At 37.3% G+C, this 20575-nt stretch overlaps 1 protein-coding gene across 5 annotated transcripts in view; it reads right to left on the bottom strand.

Annotated features, from left to right (window-relative positions):
* LOC148946059 (polypeptide N-acetylgalactosaminyltransferase 11-like) overlaps positions 1–20575 on the bottom strand; it is a 99826-nt gene that overhangs the window by 9505 nt on the left and 69746 nt on the right. For 4 of the 5 annotated variants that reach the window (XM_089098016.1, XM_089098013.1, XM_089098015.1 and 1 more), the window contains 3 exons: positions 14118–14270; positions 12523–12741; positions 2639–2740 (listed from right to left, as the gene is read on the bottom strand). In XM_089098016.1, coding sequence (XP_088954142.1) covers positions 2639–2740; positions 12523–12741; positions 14118–14270 — 474 coding nt within the window. Of the gene's footprint in view, positions 1–2638; positions 2741–11303; positions 11547–12522; positions 12742–14117; positions 14271–20575 lie in introns of all 5 variants that reach the window. The other variant, XR_016142542.1, reaches the window with a different exon arrangement.

Here is a 20575-nt window from a genome sequence, read left to right as displayed (position 1 = left end):
GTTCCTGTGTCAAGCTCAACGTCAATGTTTATTTTGTCACTTTTTTCTGTTACTACCTCAGCACTTAATATTGGTCCTTGAGCCGAGGTCGAAGGTTTCAGTCGCAAAGGTCATGTTCAGGCGACCACTATTGTCACTTTTTCCGAGTTAACCTCACTAATCCGTAATTTTTCACCCTAAAGCCGGAGAATATTGTTGTTTTTTCAACATTTTCAGACTTGTCCTATATTTATAAACATTTGGTTTTAGAATGTCAGCTTACTGGGTTTTACTGCAGGAATGACCATGTTATCCCCATAGTCACTACAGAATGACCACGTACAGATGATCTTTTAAACTCACATTTAACTCAAAGATTGCTTAACATAAGGTGAGAAGGTGGACCAGAAATGTGTTAATACTATCCTGGTGATAGTCCTTGAGCCGTCCTAGCTAAGTGGATTGGTGCGCTGGATTTAGCATCCTTTGTCCGAGAGGACGGGGTTTCAAATCCTAGTGTTCTCAATTATTTGGTTTGGGACGGGGGTCAGTGGTGTGACTCTGTAAGCTCAGCCAGAGTCTACCCATTGCAATTCCTGGCTGAGGGGCCAAGAAACGGAGATCAGCTCCACCGGTAGGGACTGTTAAGTCCAATGCCGTATTCTTTACGTTTACCTTATCCTGGTGAATGAATCGGAAAATTACAGGCAGAAAAATCATCGTAAGCAGTTAAAAATATATGTCCAGATCAGTAACAAACCAATATCTCTTACTCTTTAAGAAGTACCAAAATATTATGAGAAAATAAAACCTGTTGGTCCCCCGCCTTCGTGTGTTCCAGAAGCAGGAATTTGTTATTGTAGCCTACATGAAATCAGACAGTTCGATTAAAATATTAATGAAACTTATACGTAGCTTCGATAAGTCTAACTCTTTGTGTCCAACAGGTGGGGGGATTAAGTCGAAACTTCCAGGATTTGTTCCTGAAGGAGGGTAAATATTGCTTACTAGTACCTATTTTCAGCAATTTGATGTTGCTTTTTACACTGCTCTAAAAACTTAGAATTAGATTAGACACCCGAGGTATATTGTCGCCTTCTGAGTTCATCTGACTCTTCCCTAGGTTTTCGCCGATTTGATTACTGGCAAAGGATATTAAGGATTAGCATTTTATTTATTAAACGCATGAGATCTAACAATTTTGGTCTGATTTAGTAAGAGGATGAACTGTTCAAATCGCACCAGTTTTCACAACCCAGAAAAACCTGGACTTAATCTATAAGATATTATCAAAAGGCATTAAATCCCATTCATATTTCTATAATTCTTTCATGTCTGCACGCTTTTTCCCCTTTTGCTGCCAATCGTATTGGGAACACTTTTACCTGCATTTTTTGTATGTTACAATCGCTATGAAATTTCCCATACGCATTCTTTGTCAATTCTTACAAGGAATCACGCCAATAGATAACAAACACTCAGCTCCGATTAGATTACGATTTTTCAGTATCTGTTTTGAAACAAAATGGTGCTCTTAGTGTACGCTGTCTTTAATCAATTGTTGGTCATCTTTGAAACAAACCACTTCAAAACCTACTTACGTGCAATAAACTCATTGCCATATTTACATATGCATAAAATCGAATGAATTTGTGTCTGTCTGTGCTTCAAACATTACTGAAGCGTTCATCCGATCGCCGAGAAAATTTAAGAAGTTGTTGAGTATACTCTTGAAAAGGTTTTAGGTATAAATTCCTGGACCCCCTGGACCTCTTAATACTTTTCGCGCTTATGAAATTAGATACCCCTCTATACAAATAACTGCCAGTTCTTTCCGTCAAATTACTACATTTTCTGGATATTCAATAAACGGGTTAGTTATTACATTCCGGCACTTAACACACTTCTGGAATTACGAACTGTGTTTTTCAGTAAACTCTCTGAATTTGGTATTCAACAATATTTTCTAAATTAAAAAATGCCATCGATATTTTACAAGTGGGGACAATTTTCTGCGGGGGAATTGGTGGGGCGGGTGGAATTTTCCATATTTTTGAATACGGTTTGTATATCTTTTTCCAACTCTTTGCATATGTCATCAAAATAAATTAATTATTTAACTTATGTAAATATAGGGCAAAGGACAACTTTATTTAGTCTGACCTTAACTCTATTGTAGAAAGCATGACGGTTGAACAAAATCGATGTTCGTGTTTATCGATTCAGTGCGTTATTGTGTTTTTCGATGTATGGACTCAATTCCTTAATAAAATGGAATTTCCTTACTTTCGAAATCGCAGCAACGCGCGAAGGGTAAGCTAGTACTCTTTATAATAAAAAATAAATTTCAGTAGCGGCTTTTCCATATTCAAAATGAAGTCTCACGACAATTCCCTGATCTATAAAGACGACCATCTTTTTTCTGCAAAAAATCTTCTAAAAATGAAGGACAAGGCCGGGCTAACATGCCTGCAGACCGAAGAGGGGACGCTTTAGCAACCGAAGCAATGGGCATAGCACAAAACATTTCTTGGTCATAAGATTTTGGCATATGCATCGTATACGTATATTCAGGTTCTTAAACCTTTGATTTCTTAAAATAGGAATTTCGCTAATTACTGTGATAACCATTTGTAAAAGAAATTTGACCTTATCTTACCTGTTTTTTGGATTTGTTACACCTGGCAACTATCAGTGGACTACCTCTTCTTGTAACTTCATGCTTACTTTCCAAACATAGATTAGTCCCAGAAAGAGCTATCTAAAAATAGATTACAAATTGGTTCAGTTTTATAAACCTCCAATATAACCGTTTCATTCAGTACGGTTACACAACATCAACTGTAGATTGAGCCCGACAATAATAAATATAGGTCCACGAAGTCCGATGCTGGGACAAGGAGGGTGTCTTTCAAAAACCAAAAAGAGATGTTCAAGACAAATACTTTTAAAATTTACATAGAAGGAGGGGTACGTTGAATCAATTTGGTGGACAGTAAGACCACTTTTTCCACTTCTTATTCTCGGAAGACTCAAAAACTACTACATAATTTTGTGGATTACTGTGAAACCAATATTGTAATTTTGGCTAGCAGAGAGATGAAGACCATTTATGGAGAACTATTTGAATGCACTACAGACCATGCTTCGGCAGTAACTCCATTGACCATAGTCAAGTTCACATATTCCCCATATTCTTTACAATAAACAATTGTTAGGGCCCTTGGCCCTGATTATCAGATAAATATCCTTTTTGTTGTTTCTCTTGGTAAATTTATTCCTAATTTTGGACTCTCCGTTTCACCTTTTTTCTATTCTTAAGTACCATGTAGTCTTTTGGCTTTTTTCCATGAAATTTTTGGTAACTTCTAGCAGACGTGTTCACTAGCTTCAAATAGAAACTGCGTAGTTACGACGAATCATCCCGAACCAAAAAGTATTTTTAAAGGCTAGACACGGGTGAACTTTGACTGGGGTAAAAAGAAGGATGAGTTTATACACTGAAGAAGACATGCAGCCACACTTCACACCCTCTGAGGGTTAGGATAGGTTGGTTTCCATGAGCCATGCCTCGTTGGGTTTGTGCCGTTTTGAAGCCAAGTTAATTTTTAGTTTATTTCTGTTGTGAAATTCAATATGAAAAGAAGGAGCTTATTCTTTCTACTTTTGACTTCTTTTTGACCAGCCTAGAGTTTGATATAGGTTATCTGAGAGAGTAGTTTTGGTACAGGGAGAGGGTTCTATGTTATTTGAGATATCTTTCCCGAGGAAAAGCAAAAGTTTTAAAAGAAGAATTTTGGGCTTAATACCATGGTCCCATACATACCATGGAAAGTACACTTGTCGTATCCCTACTTATTATAGCTGTGGCAAGCCCACGGCACGAGAACCAGCAAGGGCAGACTTATAGAACCCGTGGCACCATCACGGCCGCGATACCATACCGTAGTACCACCAGTAGTGGCACTAGTGGCGTTGCGTCACGTACACTGGTGACACTTGGAGCTTCCACAGGTGGCCAGTTACAGACTAGGGTCACTATTGGGACACCGGTAGTTAATCGAACAAGCCTTTCCGAAGATACGAGTTAATTTAGCCTATATAATTGTGCGGAGAAACGCGGAATTAATAACCTTACTGGCCTAATTGAACATTGGACCTAATTGAAAATTTGACGAGCTTGGCTCTACCTAGGGAGGACACATTGAATCAGCGAAGGTACCTTTCATGAAAGGGGGTTTAGGGACAGCCTAATGAAACAACATAAAAATTAGAGAAAAATAGATAAATCGGCAGAATAATGAGACAATTTTGAGATTTGGAAAATAAAAAGAAATAAAGTTGAATTAATTGAGGAATTGAATTTAAGGGTGAATTGAGATTGCAGTAGTGAAATCTCTCCGTATTAGAAAAAAAATATTATGGGGTGTAAGACCGGATAAAAGTAAGGAAAAGTTGGATTATAGTTCGAGTGGAATTAGTGGACTTAGAGAAAATCTTCAGGGTTGAAGGTTATAAGATTACTGATGTGGGAAATAAGTGAAAATTTATCCGTTTGGCAAGAGGCATGTGAGATAAGCCTGCCCTTTTTTGCGAAATCTTCCTAGATGGAGATCACATTTTACAAATTAGTATAATTTGCGCTTTTCAGAGATTTATTTCCCTCACCGAAGTTTGTAGATTTGTTTGTAGCGAACTAAATTGCTATTCGCTAATTAGGTTTGGATATTCCGGTATTTCAGAGATTGTTCGAATATCATATTGCTAGACACCGGCGCCACGCTGGCGGATCGACCGAACACCGCCGACGAGAGGCCCGGTCAAACGTTGCCGAAGTGTCGTGACGCCACTGGCGCACCGCGTCGTCAACAGCAGAGGTGGCAACGTTCGGTCGACTTAAAATTAATTTTGCGGCAATTCTTTATGGGGCCTACCGCAAAGTCGGAGCTTCTGTTTCTCGTGTGGTTTATTATTTCAATTTTTCAGATAAAAAATCAATCAGGGGTTGCAGTATCTCCGAATTTTTGGGTATTTCTCCAAAAATCAATGTTTCACCCCGAAAAAAAAAATTTGGTTCCCTGAATTCCCAAAAATCACGCAATCACGGTGCCACCCCTAGCGATTTATCACCAGTGACTTTCCCTGCCAAATATTACTTTGTATGCCATAATTCGTCACCACTCTCTTGTTCATTAATTTTCGTCTCTTTTGTTACTTTGCATAAAAACCAGACAGATGAAATACGCAGTTGCAAATATTGCAATATACACAGTTCTTCATATTTTGACAAAAAAAAGTATCGTCTTTATGAAATGAGTTTAAATAATTTCGAATGCAGTTTCCCAATCGCTATTTCTTACATCATTCGTAGTCAAGAATTTTATTTTCAAGTTGAATAGAATTATAGAACGCATTCACTACTATACAGCTTCAGCCTTCAGTTGGATTTTGAAATTGACAGTCGATAGATTATTTCTACAGCTGAATTGTAAGTTTGCAGATTTCTTTTTTTGCTGTTTTTAGATAAGATTTTCTTAATTTTTAATACTCAATTGTTGAACGTCTGATATAAAATACAATCTTCTTTCTGAAACATTTTTACCCCCCCCCAAAAAAAAAACCATCTATTGAGACAAAATTTAGCTATAGACTAAGCTATGTACAAGGTTGGGGAATTAAAGATTTATCCGGAAGTTACCCCAAAAATATGAAATTTTTTTATTGAAAGCAGGAATCCCAAAAAATTAATTTTTTTTAATTTAAAGCAGAGACTGCATTCTATGAAGGTTGTATCCAGAGGGGGGGGGGGGGGTAGTGAGCTATCATATTTAAATCATAATACCTCGATTTTTATTTTTTTGAAAGCAGGGGTGCCAATAAGTTAATTATTTTTTTTTATTTAAAGCAGAGACGGTATCCTATCAAGATGGTATCCAGAGGGAGGGGGGGGGGCATAGGGAGTTATTACATTTAAGTGATAGTGCCTTGATTTATTATTATTGAAAGCAGGGATGTCAAAAAGTTTAAAAGTTGACAAATATTGGCAAGCTTTTTGTGAGCTATACTTGATAAAGCATTTGCATAGCTTTATCGTCCAAAGGGAAAGGGACACATGCGTCCAACCCGTTTTTTTCTTACTACTGAAACGGGTTTACATTGAAGACATTCATTCATGAGTACCAGGCAGATTCACACTAAAACGAATTGGTGAGACGAAAGCGAATTCGACGTCCCCACCTAACGTTGCGCTCGAGTGACAATGGCGCCCTTGGTCCAGTGCCCAAGTTACATTAAAAGGCCAGGTCATAATAAAAGATTTCAATTTGGGAGGTTCAAGGAGGAGTCTTTGACAGTCTCATGACCTCAGGGTACTTTATGTTGCAACGTTCTTACGTATCTACAGTGATTTAAAAAATTCGATCACCCCACAAATGATTACCAAAAATATGCACAAATATAACAAATGTAACATTTGGAATATTATAACACTTTTTTCAAAGCTTTGAAGAGAAGCAAAAAAGGCTAAATACCCCTAACTACGCTTGGAAGCTATTTTAAAAAGAAACTCTTGGACGATTTCCATGGAAATGACCATAGCAGAAGCTTTGAGCCTGGGTAGGGATCAAAGAGGAGTCTTTGAGTATTTTGACCACAGGTGACTTATTGTTGCGATTTTCTTAAATTTGGTAATTTTTGTGAGCATTTGGAAATCATTGCTTAAACTCAATAACGGATACTAAGTGTCCTAACATTTTGCTTGGATTAAAAGTGACGAACTAGGATGAAAATCCCAACATCTTCCTGGAGCTATTTCTGTCTGCATATTATTTCATTTAATTACATTTAAAATGAATGAGCTTTTCATTTCTTATCTAAGAAAATAGCTGACACTTCATTTTTCTTCGTGCCGAACAAACAATTTAGTGTTTTCTGTTTCATTGTAATTGAAGTGTTCTCATGTGAAGTGTTCACCATGTATTTTTTAATTTGATAAATTTACTCCTTTTAGATGCAGTTTATAACTTGACTCATATTAGGTATTTATCAGTTTAAAATTTGGAATGAATCCCCAAAAGAAAAAATGAATAATATCCAAAAGAGCAGCCAAAAGCAATAAAAAAGCAGCAGTTCAGCCTTAGCCTACATGACATATATTCTTTAAAAAAGCCAAAAAAACTTAAAAAAGTATTTTTTTATATTGGTATTAAAAAACCTTTTTTTAATAAAATAAGTCTTCTATTGAATCCAAAATAGCAAAAAAAAAAAAAAAAAACAATCAATATCAAATTTACCCATTTCATCTCTTTTAGATGGACCAAAGTATAATGGCAAAAAACATTAGGACAAAGTTAAGCTTATATGCTCAAACTTACATTAGAAGTTTTTAACCAGATGACTGACAAATTTTGTAATAGGGTATTTGAAGTTTTCTATGCAGTAATGCTCGATGAAAAAACCCACTAATTTTGATAATTATTTATGTTAAGAATACATAGCTAATAGATACTTCAACTACTCGTATTATGCAAGGGTTCTGAAACGCCACAGCCATTTCGTTTCTGCCAGATTTCTACTTCTCTTGATGAATAACGAAGAAGACCAGTTTCCAGCCAGCGACTTGTGAAGTTTTGAACTCATGAGTAGGCTCGAATCTGTTGTAAATTTAAGTTGTGATTTGAGAAAGACTGATGAAAACATTAATGTTTGCGGTCAACATTGATCGCGCCGGCGGCACGCCGCCGACGTCTCACCGGCGGCGTGGCGCGCTGTTTTTGGGCCCGCCGCCGCCAGTCTTCCCTCATCGACACGGTGCCGGGGTCTACATATTGCACATGATTGATAATTCGTAATAGTATTGCGTATCGTCATTTTTGCTGTATTGCAATTGTTGAGCTTTACACGATTGATTATTTAATTAAGCGATATTACCCACAAATGTCGTGCTTATTTTCGTTTTCGGTTGAGGTTTTGATAATATTTTTGAAGAAATAATGCCATTTGAGCATAAAAATGTCCGACATCCGGACTCGCAGAGATCAACTAGTTCTAGGGCTGGTAGCTCAAACTCAGGCCGTAGTAAACAGAAATGTACCTTCGAGAAGTTTATACAGGAAATTAAAAAAAGAAGGGAGGCAGACGAAAGGAAAAGAGAGGCCTGTAAGGAGGTAGACATAAGAGAGCACCCGATATACGCGGAAAAAGTACAGTCTGAGATAGATAAAATTGAAAAAATAGTGACACCTATGAAATGCATGATCAGCTTCGTATGGGAGCCCTTGCTTAAGCTTGCAAAGCGGGTAAGGAAATGCCAATATATGATATTTTAATACTGGTAACTTCGGATGGCTAGAATAATTTGTCTAAAAATCGATTGCTAGAGAAAGAGGCGCATGAAAAATTAAATTGCAAGGCGGAAAACATGCGACTTCGTTGACTAGGAGGGTAGGTGGAGCTACCCATAAGACAAAATGGGAAGCAAAGCAGCCTTGACAAAAAAAAATAATTGATATTCCAGTTTGGAATGCTAATAATCCAGTAAAATGTGATTCTTCAGAGCATTTTACTAAAAATTGCCCCAATAGAGATGACAAAGTAATCTATAAAACAACAACTTGGGCTACGTCCAACAAGAACGGAAACATTGAAGGTGTTAGCGAAATCATACGAAATACAAGGAAAATTGAACGGAAAATTAGCCAAAATGATAATTGACTCAGGTAGTGAACAAACTTTTGTGAGACCTGACCATTTCATAAGACAAAGATCAACCATAGGGAGACGGTTACAACAGTATGTTACTATGGAGATAAGCTCCGATGTTTATCATTTTGGGTTAGAATAGAAATTGCAAAGAATAATGGAACGATCCTAAGAAAAATAGTAAAAGCAGGACTAGTTCCTTCTCAATCACTAGACAATGTAGTAGGAGAGGACTTCAGAGACACAGAGGATCTATTATCCCTAAAAGCTACTTCTATAGCAGCGAGGGAGGGCACGCCATTCCGTAAAAGTTGAGGAGGTGAAAATAACAGGACCAACTCGTTTAAGGGAGAATACATAGACAACTACTATGATAGAAGGAGAAAGCTTGCCATTGCGGAGTCAGGGACGCAGAATTGGCTAGGTCAAATTGCATAGAAAATGAGACACGTAAAAATAATTTTTCGGGAAATATTTTAGAAAATAGCAAACTTCAAAACACACATACCATATATCAGGCGCCAACAAGTAGGCACCAAGATGAGGCACTCGGTGTGCCAGAGAAAAATGAAAGGAAATTTCGTACGCTTATAGTACGCTCTTTTCCTCGTAAAGTTCAAGAAATTCTAGTGCAATATGATAAACCCAATGTGGGACTTCAATTCCAATTCTGCGACGAATTATTTATTTCTTCTGTAAAAAAGAGACCTAAAAGAAAAAAAAGAGGCAAAACGAAACTACAATTGAATAATTCACTTCTCAATCATTGACGGTTATTTTGATACTCAAACCAAAGCAAGAAAAACTAAGAGAAAAGAAATATAAAACAAGATTACAACAAAGAAATTCAATCTAAGAAAAGGACATTATAGTCTAATTGGAATTTGAAGACGATTCATGTGACGTGACTGAAAACTTGAAGAATATTAGAAAAGAAAACAGAAATGTAAAAACAAGACAAAATTCGTTGATTCAGTCTGTGATTGTGGAGGCTAAAACTTTGGGAGAACTGCAAAATTTTGGGGAGATAAACGAGCTTAGGAGGGAAGAGAAGGTCTTAGACCCATTGGGAAAACCCAGAGATGATCAGAAAACAGAATTGAATGGAATACAACGGGTTTGGGAAAAGTCGAAAGGTAATGAACTTGAGGTCAGATTGGAAAGTATTGGGAAATAATCTGGGGTTGGTCGTATTAACTGTGAAGGGTATTTTGGCTCATTTAAGGGGGAGGAATCCCTTGAGGAGGAACATCTTCGGGAAGTCATGAAGGAGAGCCAGTTCCCCCAAATAGCAAATGTCGGGCCAGTTGTGATCCCTTTCCCGAGGCGTAGCCTTTCAAAGCTAGAGTCCTTGGGAAATACTTTCTGCCATTACGAATCACTAAATATCCCTTCCGATTCTAAAACCGGTAGCCCGTTCTCTATTCGTTCCTTGGATTGGAATCGACGCTCATTTCCTCCAAACCTTTATTTCCTGAGCCCTATATTAAAGTTTCATCTTCAGTGGGCATTGACGATTGTTCTTCATACGATTATTATCCCAGGGGATGGGACCCAGAAAAAGCTTATTTATGTTTTGCTTGGATTTTAACCCGATTTCCCTGAAAAACCAGTCGATACTGCAAACCTGTGTGCCACGAACAATTTTAAAGTATACCAAGGGGCAATTCGTACTCTAATTGGAATGTGAATTTGTTGCTTCAAATAAAAACTGTGTAGTTACGGTGAATCATCCCGAATCAAAAAGTATTCTTAAACGGCGAGACACGGGTGAAACTCGACTGGAGTAAAAAGGAGGCGGAGTTCATACATTGCAAAAGACACGCGGCCATAACGTCACCCCCTCCGAGGGTTAGGATTGGTTGGTCTCCGTGAACTGTGCCCCGTTGCGTTTTTGCCTTTTGGTGGCCAAGTTGATTTTTAGTTCTGTTCTGTAGCGAAATACGATCTGAAATGAAGTAAGCTTATTCTTTCTATTTTTGATTAACCTAGAGCTTCATATAGGTTAATTGAGAGAGTAGAGAGTAGAGAGAGTAGGTGCTAGGGGACTTCAATGGTTTCATATCTTTTCCTAATTCAGACGTTCAAAGCAAAATTTTACTTTTAAAACTTCACTAATGAAACCCTTCTTTAACAAAAAAGAAAAGAGTTGCTTTCAATAATGGACTTTAAGCAATATCAGCGATCAGTGTATCACTTTTGACAAGGCAATTGAAAACACTGGACCAATTTCGATCTGTTTCTGACAGAATTTTAGACCTAATACCAAATAATGAGAGGGTATTCATTTTCAATTATAGAAAGACCAATTTTTAATGTTTGATAACTAAAATGTGTTTCTGGTCGGAAGATATGATGAAAAAAGGTGCATAGGGAGTGACAACAGTGAGAAAAAGGGAAACCAACGAAAGTTAATCCACATCACGGCACTAAATTAAAACATGGTCAATTGCCACAGAGTCAAAGCTGTTGCACATTAGCTGACCAGCATTAGCTGCAATAAATGACGATATTGAAGATACCGGGGAAATTGGTGGAAACTGAAAAGCTCCTTCTGAGGGTCACATTTTTTGCTAGGACTTAAAAACCCCCTCCCTAACAGAGATCAGAAGAAGTCTACATACCAAAACCGAGAAAAATGGAACATAATTCTAATTTTTCGTCAAGTTTCGTTGAAATCCAACAGATCATTCTAACGGGTGTCCTGATTACATGAATTTAAAGCCATAGCTAGGATACCAGCATTGCTGCCCATCCAGTTCGGTTTATATTTGATAACCTCTTTAGGTACTTGGAAAAGATGACAAAATAATGGAAAACCCCTCCACTTTTCCATCTAATAACCAGGATTCTGATCCAATTTTGGCCTAAAGAAGAAAATCATAAAATTCTCTTAAAAAGAATGTTCCATCAAAAAAAAAAAAAAAAAAAAATGGAAGTAAATATTAAGGATTTCATGAATACCCTTCCAGGATCATTTTCTAAAAATCTGTTTCTTGTATATCCTTTTCAGCTGGCTTGAGAAAAACACCGACATGTCAATGAGATACATCAAATTTTAAATTCAAAAGCCTTAAAACTTGTTTACTTATCCATTTCGGTAGCAAGATTTATAGAAATTTAAGATTTCTAATCGATTTTGATATTTACAGATATTCACCGGTAAAATTTGAAAATACAACAAAGTTAGCATAGCTGTGCAGATGGGAAAAACTTATAAATTTTAATATTTTGTGAATACTCATTTACAAGGAAAAGTGCCCTATTTTCTCTGTTGGTAGCTATATTTTTGTCCCAACTCAATAATGTAATACTTCATAGACTAATTTCTTGACACTATTACAATACTGGAAATGATTTATGCCTTTACCCTGTCCAAGACCTAATGAAACGGTACCCACACGATCAATGTTTATACTTATAGACTTGCTGCTGATAAATCAGACTTACACGATCAATGATTATGCTTACAGACTAGCCAACTTCATTGAATTTGCCCTTAAATCCGAATCGCACTTAATCTCTATCGCTTCTATTTTAATACTATTAAGTATTAATTCTATATTTATTTTAAAAAAAAGATGAGAATAATCCTAATTTGCTATCCAAACATTTGAAAGCCCCAAATCTTACTTCACTGACGTGTCTCATCTCTAAAATCTTATAATTACTTCAGTCTTGGAGCATGGTAGCCCACGAGCCTCAGGATAGTAGGAGAGCCTGGAATAATTCCCATCTATGTTGCTAATGAAACTAAAAAAACAAGCCCTTTATAAAAAGCACGTTAGTAAAAAAAAAATAAAAAAAAATAATTGATAGTAAACAAGGACTAATTTGACTAACATGATACACATCTAAGTTGCTCCTCCAAAGCTTTGGTTTCAAATTGTTCAGTAGTCTCTTTGGTTCGCTTGAAACTCCTGGTAGTCCTAGTTCTGGGTATATATTTTCCAAATACCATTTGAAATCTTTGCACTTCAGCTTTTTTCTCAATCTTAATCGGTCACTTATGTCACCATAGGAAATATTTCGAGCTTCAGGTTTAATTTCAAAGAATTGTTCCTAAAAGTGAAAAATAAAAAATATAATTAATTTCCAAGAGATTTGTGGGATATATGTATATCTGCTATATACATAGCAGATATATACATATATACACACACACACACACACACACACACACACACACACACACACACACACACACACACACACACACACACACACATACATATATATATATATATATATATATATATATATATATATATATATATATATATATATATATACATATATATACATATATATATATATATATATATATATATATATATATATATATATATATATATATATATATATATATATATATATATATATATATATATATATATATATATATATATATATATATATATATATATATATATATATATATATATATATATATATATATATATAGGGTAAGACACCCAGTAGTCGGCCACCTGCCTATTCTTGGACATAATCTTTTATACTATTTTAATCACTATTTACAAAGCGTTTGTATGTCCGAGTTTAGGCAGAATTGTCACTTGTTAGGAAATTCAGAAATAGAAAATGCTGTAAAAGTAAAAGTACTTGAATGACTAGTCTACTTTTTCAAAAATTATTAAGAAATCTTTTGATACTAAGATTAACTTTCTAGGTGATATAATAAATTAATAAGAGCAGTGTGAATATCAAAACGTTTCCCGATTGGGTGAATTGTCTATCTAATGGGTGTCTTACCCATATATATATATATATATATATATATATATATATATATATATATATATATATATATATATATATATATATATGTACATATATACCGGTCACTCATGTCACCATAGAAAATATTGTTTTATTTCAAAGAATTGTTCCTCAAAGTGAAAAATATAATCAATTCCCATATATATTTTTATTCAAAAAGTAGATAAGTAAATTGTTAAAATTTATGCTTCCGTCAATGCACAAAAAGGGCCCAATCTTTTAGAAAATAATGTTCATAGTATTTATGAAAAGGACACGTATTGTTTCAAACAAACAAATGAGGTTCCCTTTTAAAAGAGGGCCAATATATACTTGGCATGCACCATGGGGAAGGTTAATAAGAAATTCAGAGGACTAAGCAAAATTCTGCAGAATGATGTTATAGAAGAGATTTCTAGAAGCTTCTCCAAAAATATTCAACATATCAATGAAATGTTACAAGCAAAATATATTATTTCATAAGAGTACGCCAAAATTCTGCTCAATGTTAGGTTGGTACTACCTATACTGACCATTGATGCTGATTAAATGAGAAATTGAGTCAATAAAAATCTTACTATGTATTCGTCCATCCATACGTTTGCCATTCGCAGGGAGTTTGCTGATTAAATGAGAAATTGAGTCAATAAAAATCTTACTATGTATTCGTCCATCCATACGTTTGCCATTCGCAGGGAGTTTTTAGTAATTGTGTCTTCACCTCTGCTGGAACCGTACGGACGCCGCTTACGAAAAATATGACCGACCCTTGAGCAAGGTACTATTTCAAGACGACCACCGCACATCCAAATCTAAAAAAAAGAATTTTTAAAAAAATTCAGAGAATCTAAAAAAAAACATGTGAAAATCTGAAAAAAATATCATAGGCAGTGCAATCGCGCTGCCTAAGTAAAGGGCGATGTTGGCACAATGTATTTTTTTTCCAGACCAGGGCACTTCGTATCTGAGGAGTTGTCGTAGAAACTTCGAAAAGAGCTCATTCGATTGGAAATTGGAATGGCTAGTGCCCTTTTTAATAGCCGAAAGTGATTGGAGGGCAACTAACACCCCTTCCACGCCCATCATTTCCCCAAACACATCCAATCAAAATTTTGAGATAGCCATATTGTTCAGCGTAGTTGATTTCAAGACAAAATTATATTCTTGAAAAGGACAATCCCCCACAGCCCTCAGGGACAGGGTTGTACGTTATGTCCTGGGGGCATATAAGATGTTTTATAGAAAACGTTGTCGTAGAAACTTCGTTGTCGTAGAAAAAAAGGCTCATTCGATTGGAAATTCAAAGGGCTAGTGCCATTTTTAATAGTAGAAAGATTGGAGGGAAAATAACCCCCCTCTTATGCCCACCTTTTCCCCAAACACATCCGAGATAGCCATTTTGTTCACGTAGTTGAAAGTTCTGGAAACTAGGTCTTTGAGGATGACAACCCCCCACAGCCCTCAGGGGAAGGGTTGTAAGTTATGCCCAGGGGCATAAAAGGTTTTTATAGAAACAGTCGTCGTAGAAACTTTAAAAAGGGCTCAATCGATTGGAAATTGAGATTGCTAGTGCCCTTTTTAATAGTCAAAATTGATTGGAGGGCAACTAACACCCCTTCCACGCCCACCATTTCCCCAAACACATCCAGTGAAAATTTTGAGATAGCCATTTTGTTCAACGCAGTTGAAATGTCTGGAAATTATATCTTTGAGCTGGATACTCCCCCTCAGTCTTCAGGGCAAGGGTTGTAAGTTACGCCATGGGGGCATATAAGGTGTTTATAGAAAGCATTGTCGTAAAAACTTGAAAACCGGCTCATTCGATTGGAAATTCAAAGGGCTAGTGCCCTTTTTAATAGTTGAAAGTAATTGGAAGGCAACTAACCCCCCTCTCACGCCCACCATTCCCCTAAACATTTCCTCAAACACATCCAATCAAAATTTTGAGATTTTGCCATTTTGTTCAGCGTAGTTGATTTCCAGATAGAAATTATGTTTTCGATGAGGACACTCCCCCCACAGCCCTCAGGGCAAGGGTTGTAAGTTATGCCCTGGGGGCACTTAAGGTTTTTATAGAAAGCTTTGTCGTAGAAAGCTTCAAATACATCCAATCACAATTTTGAAATAGCCATTTTGTTCAATGAAGTTGAAAGTTCTGGAAATTAAGTCTTTGAGGATGGCAACCCCTCCCCCTCCCTCCACAGCCGTCAGGACAATGGTTGCAAGTTATACCCTGGGGGCATATAAGGTTTTTTATAGAAAGCGTTCTCGTAGAAACTTCAAAAAGGGCTCAATTGATTGGAAATTGAAATGGTTAGTGCCCTTTTTAATAGTCGAAAGTCATTGGAAGGCAACTAACCCCCCTTCCACGCCCACCATTTATCCAAACACATCCAATCAAAATTTTGAGATAGGCATTTTGTTCAAAGTAGTTGAAAGGTTCAGAAATTACATCTTTGAAGATGACACTCCCCCCCCAGCCCTCAGGGTAAGGGTTGTAAGTTATGCCCTGGGGGAATATAAGTTTTTATTGAAAGCTTTGTCGTAGAAACTTGAAAAAGGGCTCATTCGATTGGAAATTCAAAGGGCTAGTGCCCTTCTTAATAGTCGAAAGTGATTGGAGGGCAACTAACCCCCCTATCACGCCGACATTTTCCCAAAACACATCCAATCAGAATTTTCAGATAGCCATTTTGTTCAACATAGTTAAAAGTTTTAGAAATTATGTGTTTGAGGATGGCACTCCCTCCACAGCCCCCAGGGCAAGGGTGGGAAGTTACGCCCTGGGGGCATAAAAGGTTTTTTTATAGAAAGCATTGTCGTAGAAACTTCAAAAAGGGCTTATTCGATTGAAAATTGAAAGGACTAGTGCCCTTTTTAAAAGTCGAAAGTGATTGGAGGGCAAGTAACCCCCATCTCACGCCCACCATTTCCCCAAACACATCCAATCAAAATTTTGAGGCAGCCATTTCGTTCAAAATAGTTGAAAGATCCAAAAATTATACCTTTGAGGATGACACTCCCCCCACAACCCTCAGGGCAAGGGTTGTAAGTTATGCCTTGGGGGAATATATGGTTTTTATAGATAGTGTTGTCGTAGAAACTTCAAGATCGACTCATTAAGTTGGAAATTGAAAAAGCTAATGCTCTTTTTAATAGTCGAAAGTGGTTGGAGGGCAACTAACCCCCCTCTCATGTTCACCATTTCCCCAACCACATCTGATCAAAATTTTGAGATAGCCATTTTAGTCAACGTAGTTGAAAATTCTGGATATTAGGTTTTTGGGAGGACAACCCCCTCACAGCCCTCAGGGCAAGAGTTGTAAGTTATGCCCTGGGGGTATATAAGGTTTTTATAGAAGGCGTTGTCGTAGAAACTTCAAAAATGACTCATTCGAATGGAAATTGAAAGGGCTAGTGCCCTTTTTAATAGTCGGAAGTGATTGGAGGGCAACTAACCCCCCTCTCACTCCCAGCATTTCCCCAAAACACATCCAATCAATATTTTGAGATAGCAATTTTGTTCAATGTAGTTGAAAGTTCTGGAAATTAGGTCTTTGAGGATGACAACCCCCCTCCCCCCAGCCCTCAGGGCACGGGTGGTAAGTTATGCCCTGGGGGCATATAAGGTTTTTATAGAAAGCGTTGACGTAGAAACTCGAAAAGGGCTCATTCGATTGGAACTTGAAAGGGCTAGTGCCCTTTTTAATAGTCGAAAGTGATTGGAAGGCTTGACATTTTTAGGGGTGTTAGTTGCCTTCCAAATACTTTCGACTATTAAAAAGGATGATGGCCATTTCCATCTCCAATCGAATGAGCCCTTTTTGAAGTTTTTACGACAACCCGTTCTATAAAAACATTTTATGCCCCTAGGGCATAACTTACAACCTTTGCCCTGAGGGCTGTGGGGGGGGGGGGGGTTGACATCCTCAAAGAACTAATTTCCAGAAATTTCAACTACGTTGAACAAAATGGCTATTTCAAAATTTTGATTGGATGTGTTTGAGGACAAGGTGGGCGTTAGTTGCCCACCAATCACTTTCGACTATTAAAAAGGGCACTAGCCCTTTGAATTTCATATCGAATGAACCCTTTTTGAAGTTTCTACGACATAGCTTTCAATAAAAACCTCATATGGCCCCAAGGCATAATTTACAACCCTTGCCCTGAGGGCTGTGGGGGAGTGTCCTCCTCAAATACATAATTTCTCTCTGGAAATAAACTGCGCTGAACAAAATGACAATCTCAAAATATTGATTGGATGTGTTTGGGGAAATGGTGGGCGTGGAAGGTGTGCTAGTTGCCTTCCAATCACTGTCGACTATTAAAAAGTGCACAAACCACTCCAATTTTCCAATCGAATGAGCCCTTTTCGAAGTTTCTACGACAACTCCTTCGATACGAAGTGCCCTGGTCTAGAAAAAAAAAAAAAAAAAAAAATAATACATTGTGCCGACATCGTTCTTTACTTAGGCAGCGCTATTGCGCTGCCTATGATTTCTGTTCGTTTTGGGTTTCATTTATTTATCGATGCCGTTTTGTGCTAGTTTCACGCTTATTAGATTATTTGATTTTATTTTTGCTCATTTTTGGTTTAATGGAGTTCTTTACTTTTATTTGAAAAACTTATTTTGTGGAAAAAGTTTTTTAATTAATATCCTAAAAGGGCTTATGCCAGCTTTGCCATCTCACTCACTCGGACGATCTGTCTTGACTTTTTTCTATAGTTAGCCATGGCTCGATGTCCGCAACTACGTTGATTTTGAATTAAAATCAAGTAGTTGCGGACATCAAGCCATGGCTAATCATAGCCAGCGCAATTGCGCTGCCTATGTAAAGAACGATGTTGGCACAATTTATTGTTTATTTTTTTTATTTTAGACCAGGGCACTTCGTCCCTTCCACGCCCACCATTTCCCCAAACATATCCAAACAAAATTTTGAGACAACCATTTTGTTCAACGTAGTTGATTTCCAGATGGAAATTATGTTTTTGAGGAGGCCACTCCCCACACAGCCCTCAGGGCAATGGTTGTAATTTTTGCCCTAGGGGCATATAAGGTTTTTATTGAAAGGGTTGTCGTAGAAACTTTAAAAAGGGCTCATTCAATTGGAAATTCAAAGGGCTAGTGCCCTTTTTAATAGTCGAAAGTGACTGGAGGGCAGCTAACCCCCGTCACACGCCCCCTATTTCCCCGAACACATCCAATGATAATTTTGAGACAGCCATTTTGTTCAAAGTAGTTGAAAGTTCTGGAAATTATGTCTTTGAGGATGGCATACCCCCCACACCCCTAAAGGCAAGGGTTGTAAGTTATGCCCATAGGGCATATAAGATTTTGATAGACAGCGTTGTCGTAGAAACTTGAAAAAGGGATCATTCAATTGAAAATTTAATAGTCAAAAATTTCGATTTAATAGTCAAAAGTGATAAAATTTTGATATAGCCATTTTGTTCAACGTAGTTGAAAATACCGGAAATTATGTCTTTGAGGATGACACACAGCACAACTTACAGAAGGGTTGTAAGTTCTGCCCTGTAGAAAGGGTTTTATAGAAAGCGTTGTCGTAGAAACTTCTAAAAAGGGTTCATTCGTTTGGAAATTGAAAGCGCTAGTGCCCTATTTAATAGTCGAAAGTGATTGGAGGGCAACTAACGCCCCTCTCACGCCCAGAATTTTCCCAGACATATGCAATCAAAATTTTTAGATATCCATTTTGTGTAATGCAGTTGAAAGTTTTGAAAATTAGGTCTTTGAGGATGATAACCCCCCCCCCAAAGCCCTCAGGACAAGAGGTATAAGTTATACCCTTGGGTAATATAAGATTTCTATAGAAAGTGTTGTCGTAGAAACTTCAAAAAGAGCTCATTCAATTGGAAATTGAGAGAGCTAGTGCTCTTTTTAATAATCAAAAGTGATTGAAGGGCAATAAACCCCCTCTGACGCTCACCATTTCCCCAAACACATCCAATCAAAATTTGGAGATAACCATTTTGAGATAACCATTTTGTTCACCGTAGTTTAAAGTTCTGGAAATTACGTCCTTGAGGATGACAACCCCCCCCCCAACCCTCAGGGCAATGGCTGTAAGTTATGCTCCGGGGGTAAAGAAGGTTTTTATAGACAGTGTGGCGGTAGAAACCTTAAAAAGGGTTCTGTCTCTTGGAGAGTAGAAGGATTTGGGCCATGTTGAATAGTCAGAAGGAATTGGAGGACAACTAATCGCCTCTCTCGCTCGTCATTTTCCCAAATACATTTAATAAAAATCTTGATATAGCTATTTTTTTCGACAAAGTTCAAAGGTCCAGAAATTATGTCTTTGAGGATGAAAAACCCACCAAAGCCCCCAGGGCAGGTTGTAAGTTATGCCCTGGGGACATACAAGGTTTTGATAGAAAGCGTTGTCGTAGAAACTTCAAAATGGATTCATTCAATTGGGAATTGAGAGGACTAGTGCCCCTATTAATTATAAAAAGCAATCGAAAGCTAAATCCCCCCCTCCATGCCCGTCATTTCCCCAAACACTTCCAATCAACATTTGGATATAGTCATTTTGTTGAACGTAGTTGAGGGGTCCAGAAATTATGTACTTGAGTATGACAACCATCCCCCCCCCCAAAGACCTCAGGGCTAAGGTTGTCAGTTATGCCCTGGGGGCATATATGGTTTTTATAGAAGCGTTGTCGTAGAAACTTCAAAAAGGGCTCATTCAATTGGGAATTGAGATGGATCGTTCCCTTATTATCAGTCCAAAGCAATCGGAGAGCAAATGCCTCCCCTCCACACCCACCATTTCCCCAAACACTTCCGATCAAAATTTTTGATATAGCCATTTTGTTGAACGTCATTGAAGGGTTCTAAAATTATGTTTTTGAGAATGACCCCCCCCCCCCCCAGAGCCCTCAGGGCTAAGATGATAAGTTATGCCCTGGGGGCATATAGTGTTTTTATAGAAAGAATTGTCGTAAAAACGTCAAAAAGGAGTCATTGGATTGGAAATTGAGAGGGCTATTGTCCTTTGTAATAGTCGAAAGTAATCAGAGGGAGAATCACCCTCGCCCGATGCCCATCATTTCCACAAACATTTTCGATCAACATTTTGATATGGTCATTTG

This window comes from Artemia sp. Qi Xiang Cuo, chromosome 12 (assembly GCF_049724085.1).
Source record: "Artemia sp. Qi Xiang Cuo chromosome 12, ASM4972408v1, whole genome shotgun sequence".
Lineage (NCBI taxonomy): Eukaryota > Metazoa > Arthropoda > Branchiopoda > Anostraca > Artemiidae > Artemia > Artemia sp. Qi Xiang Cuo.
The sequence above is the reverse complement of the archived record's forward strand: the minus strand, read 5'-3'. Positions and strand labels throughout refer to the sequence as shown.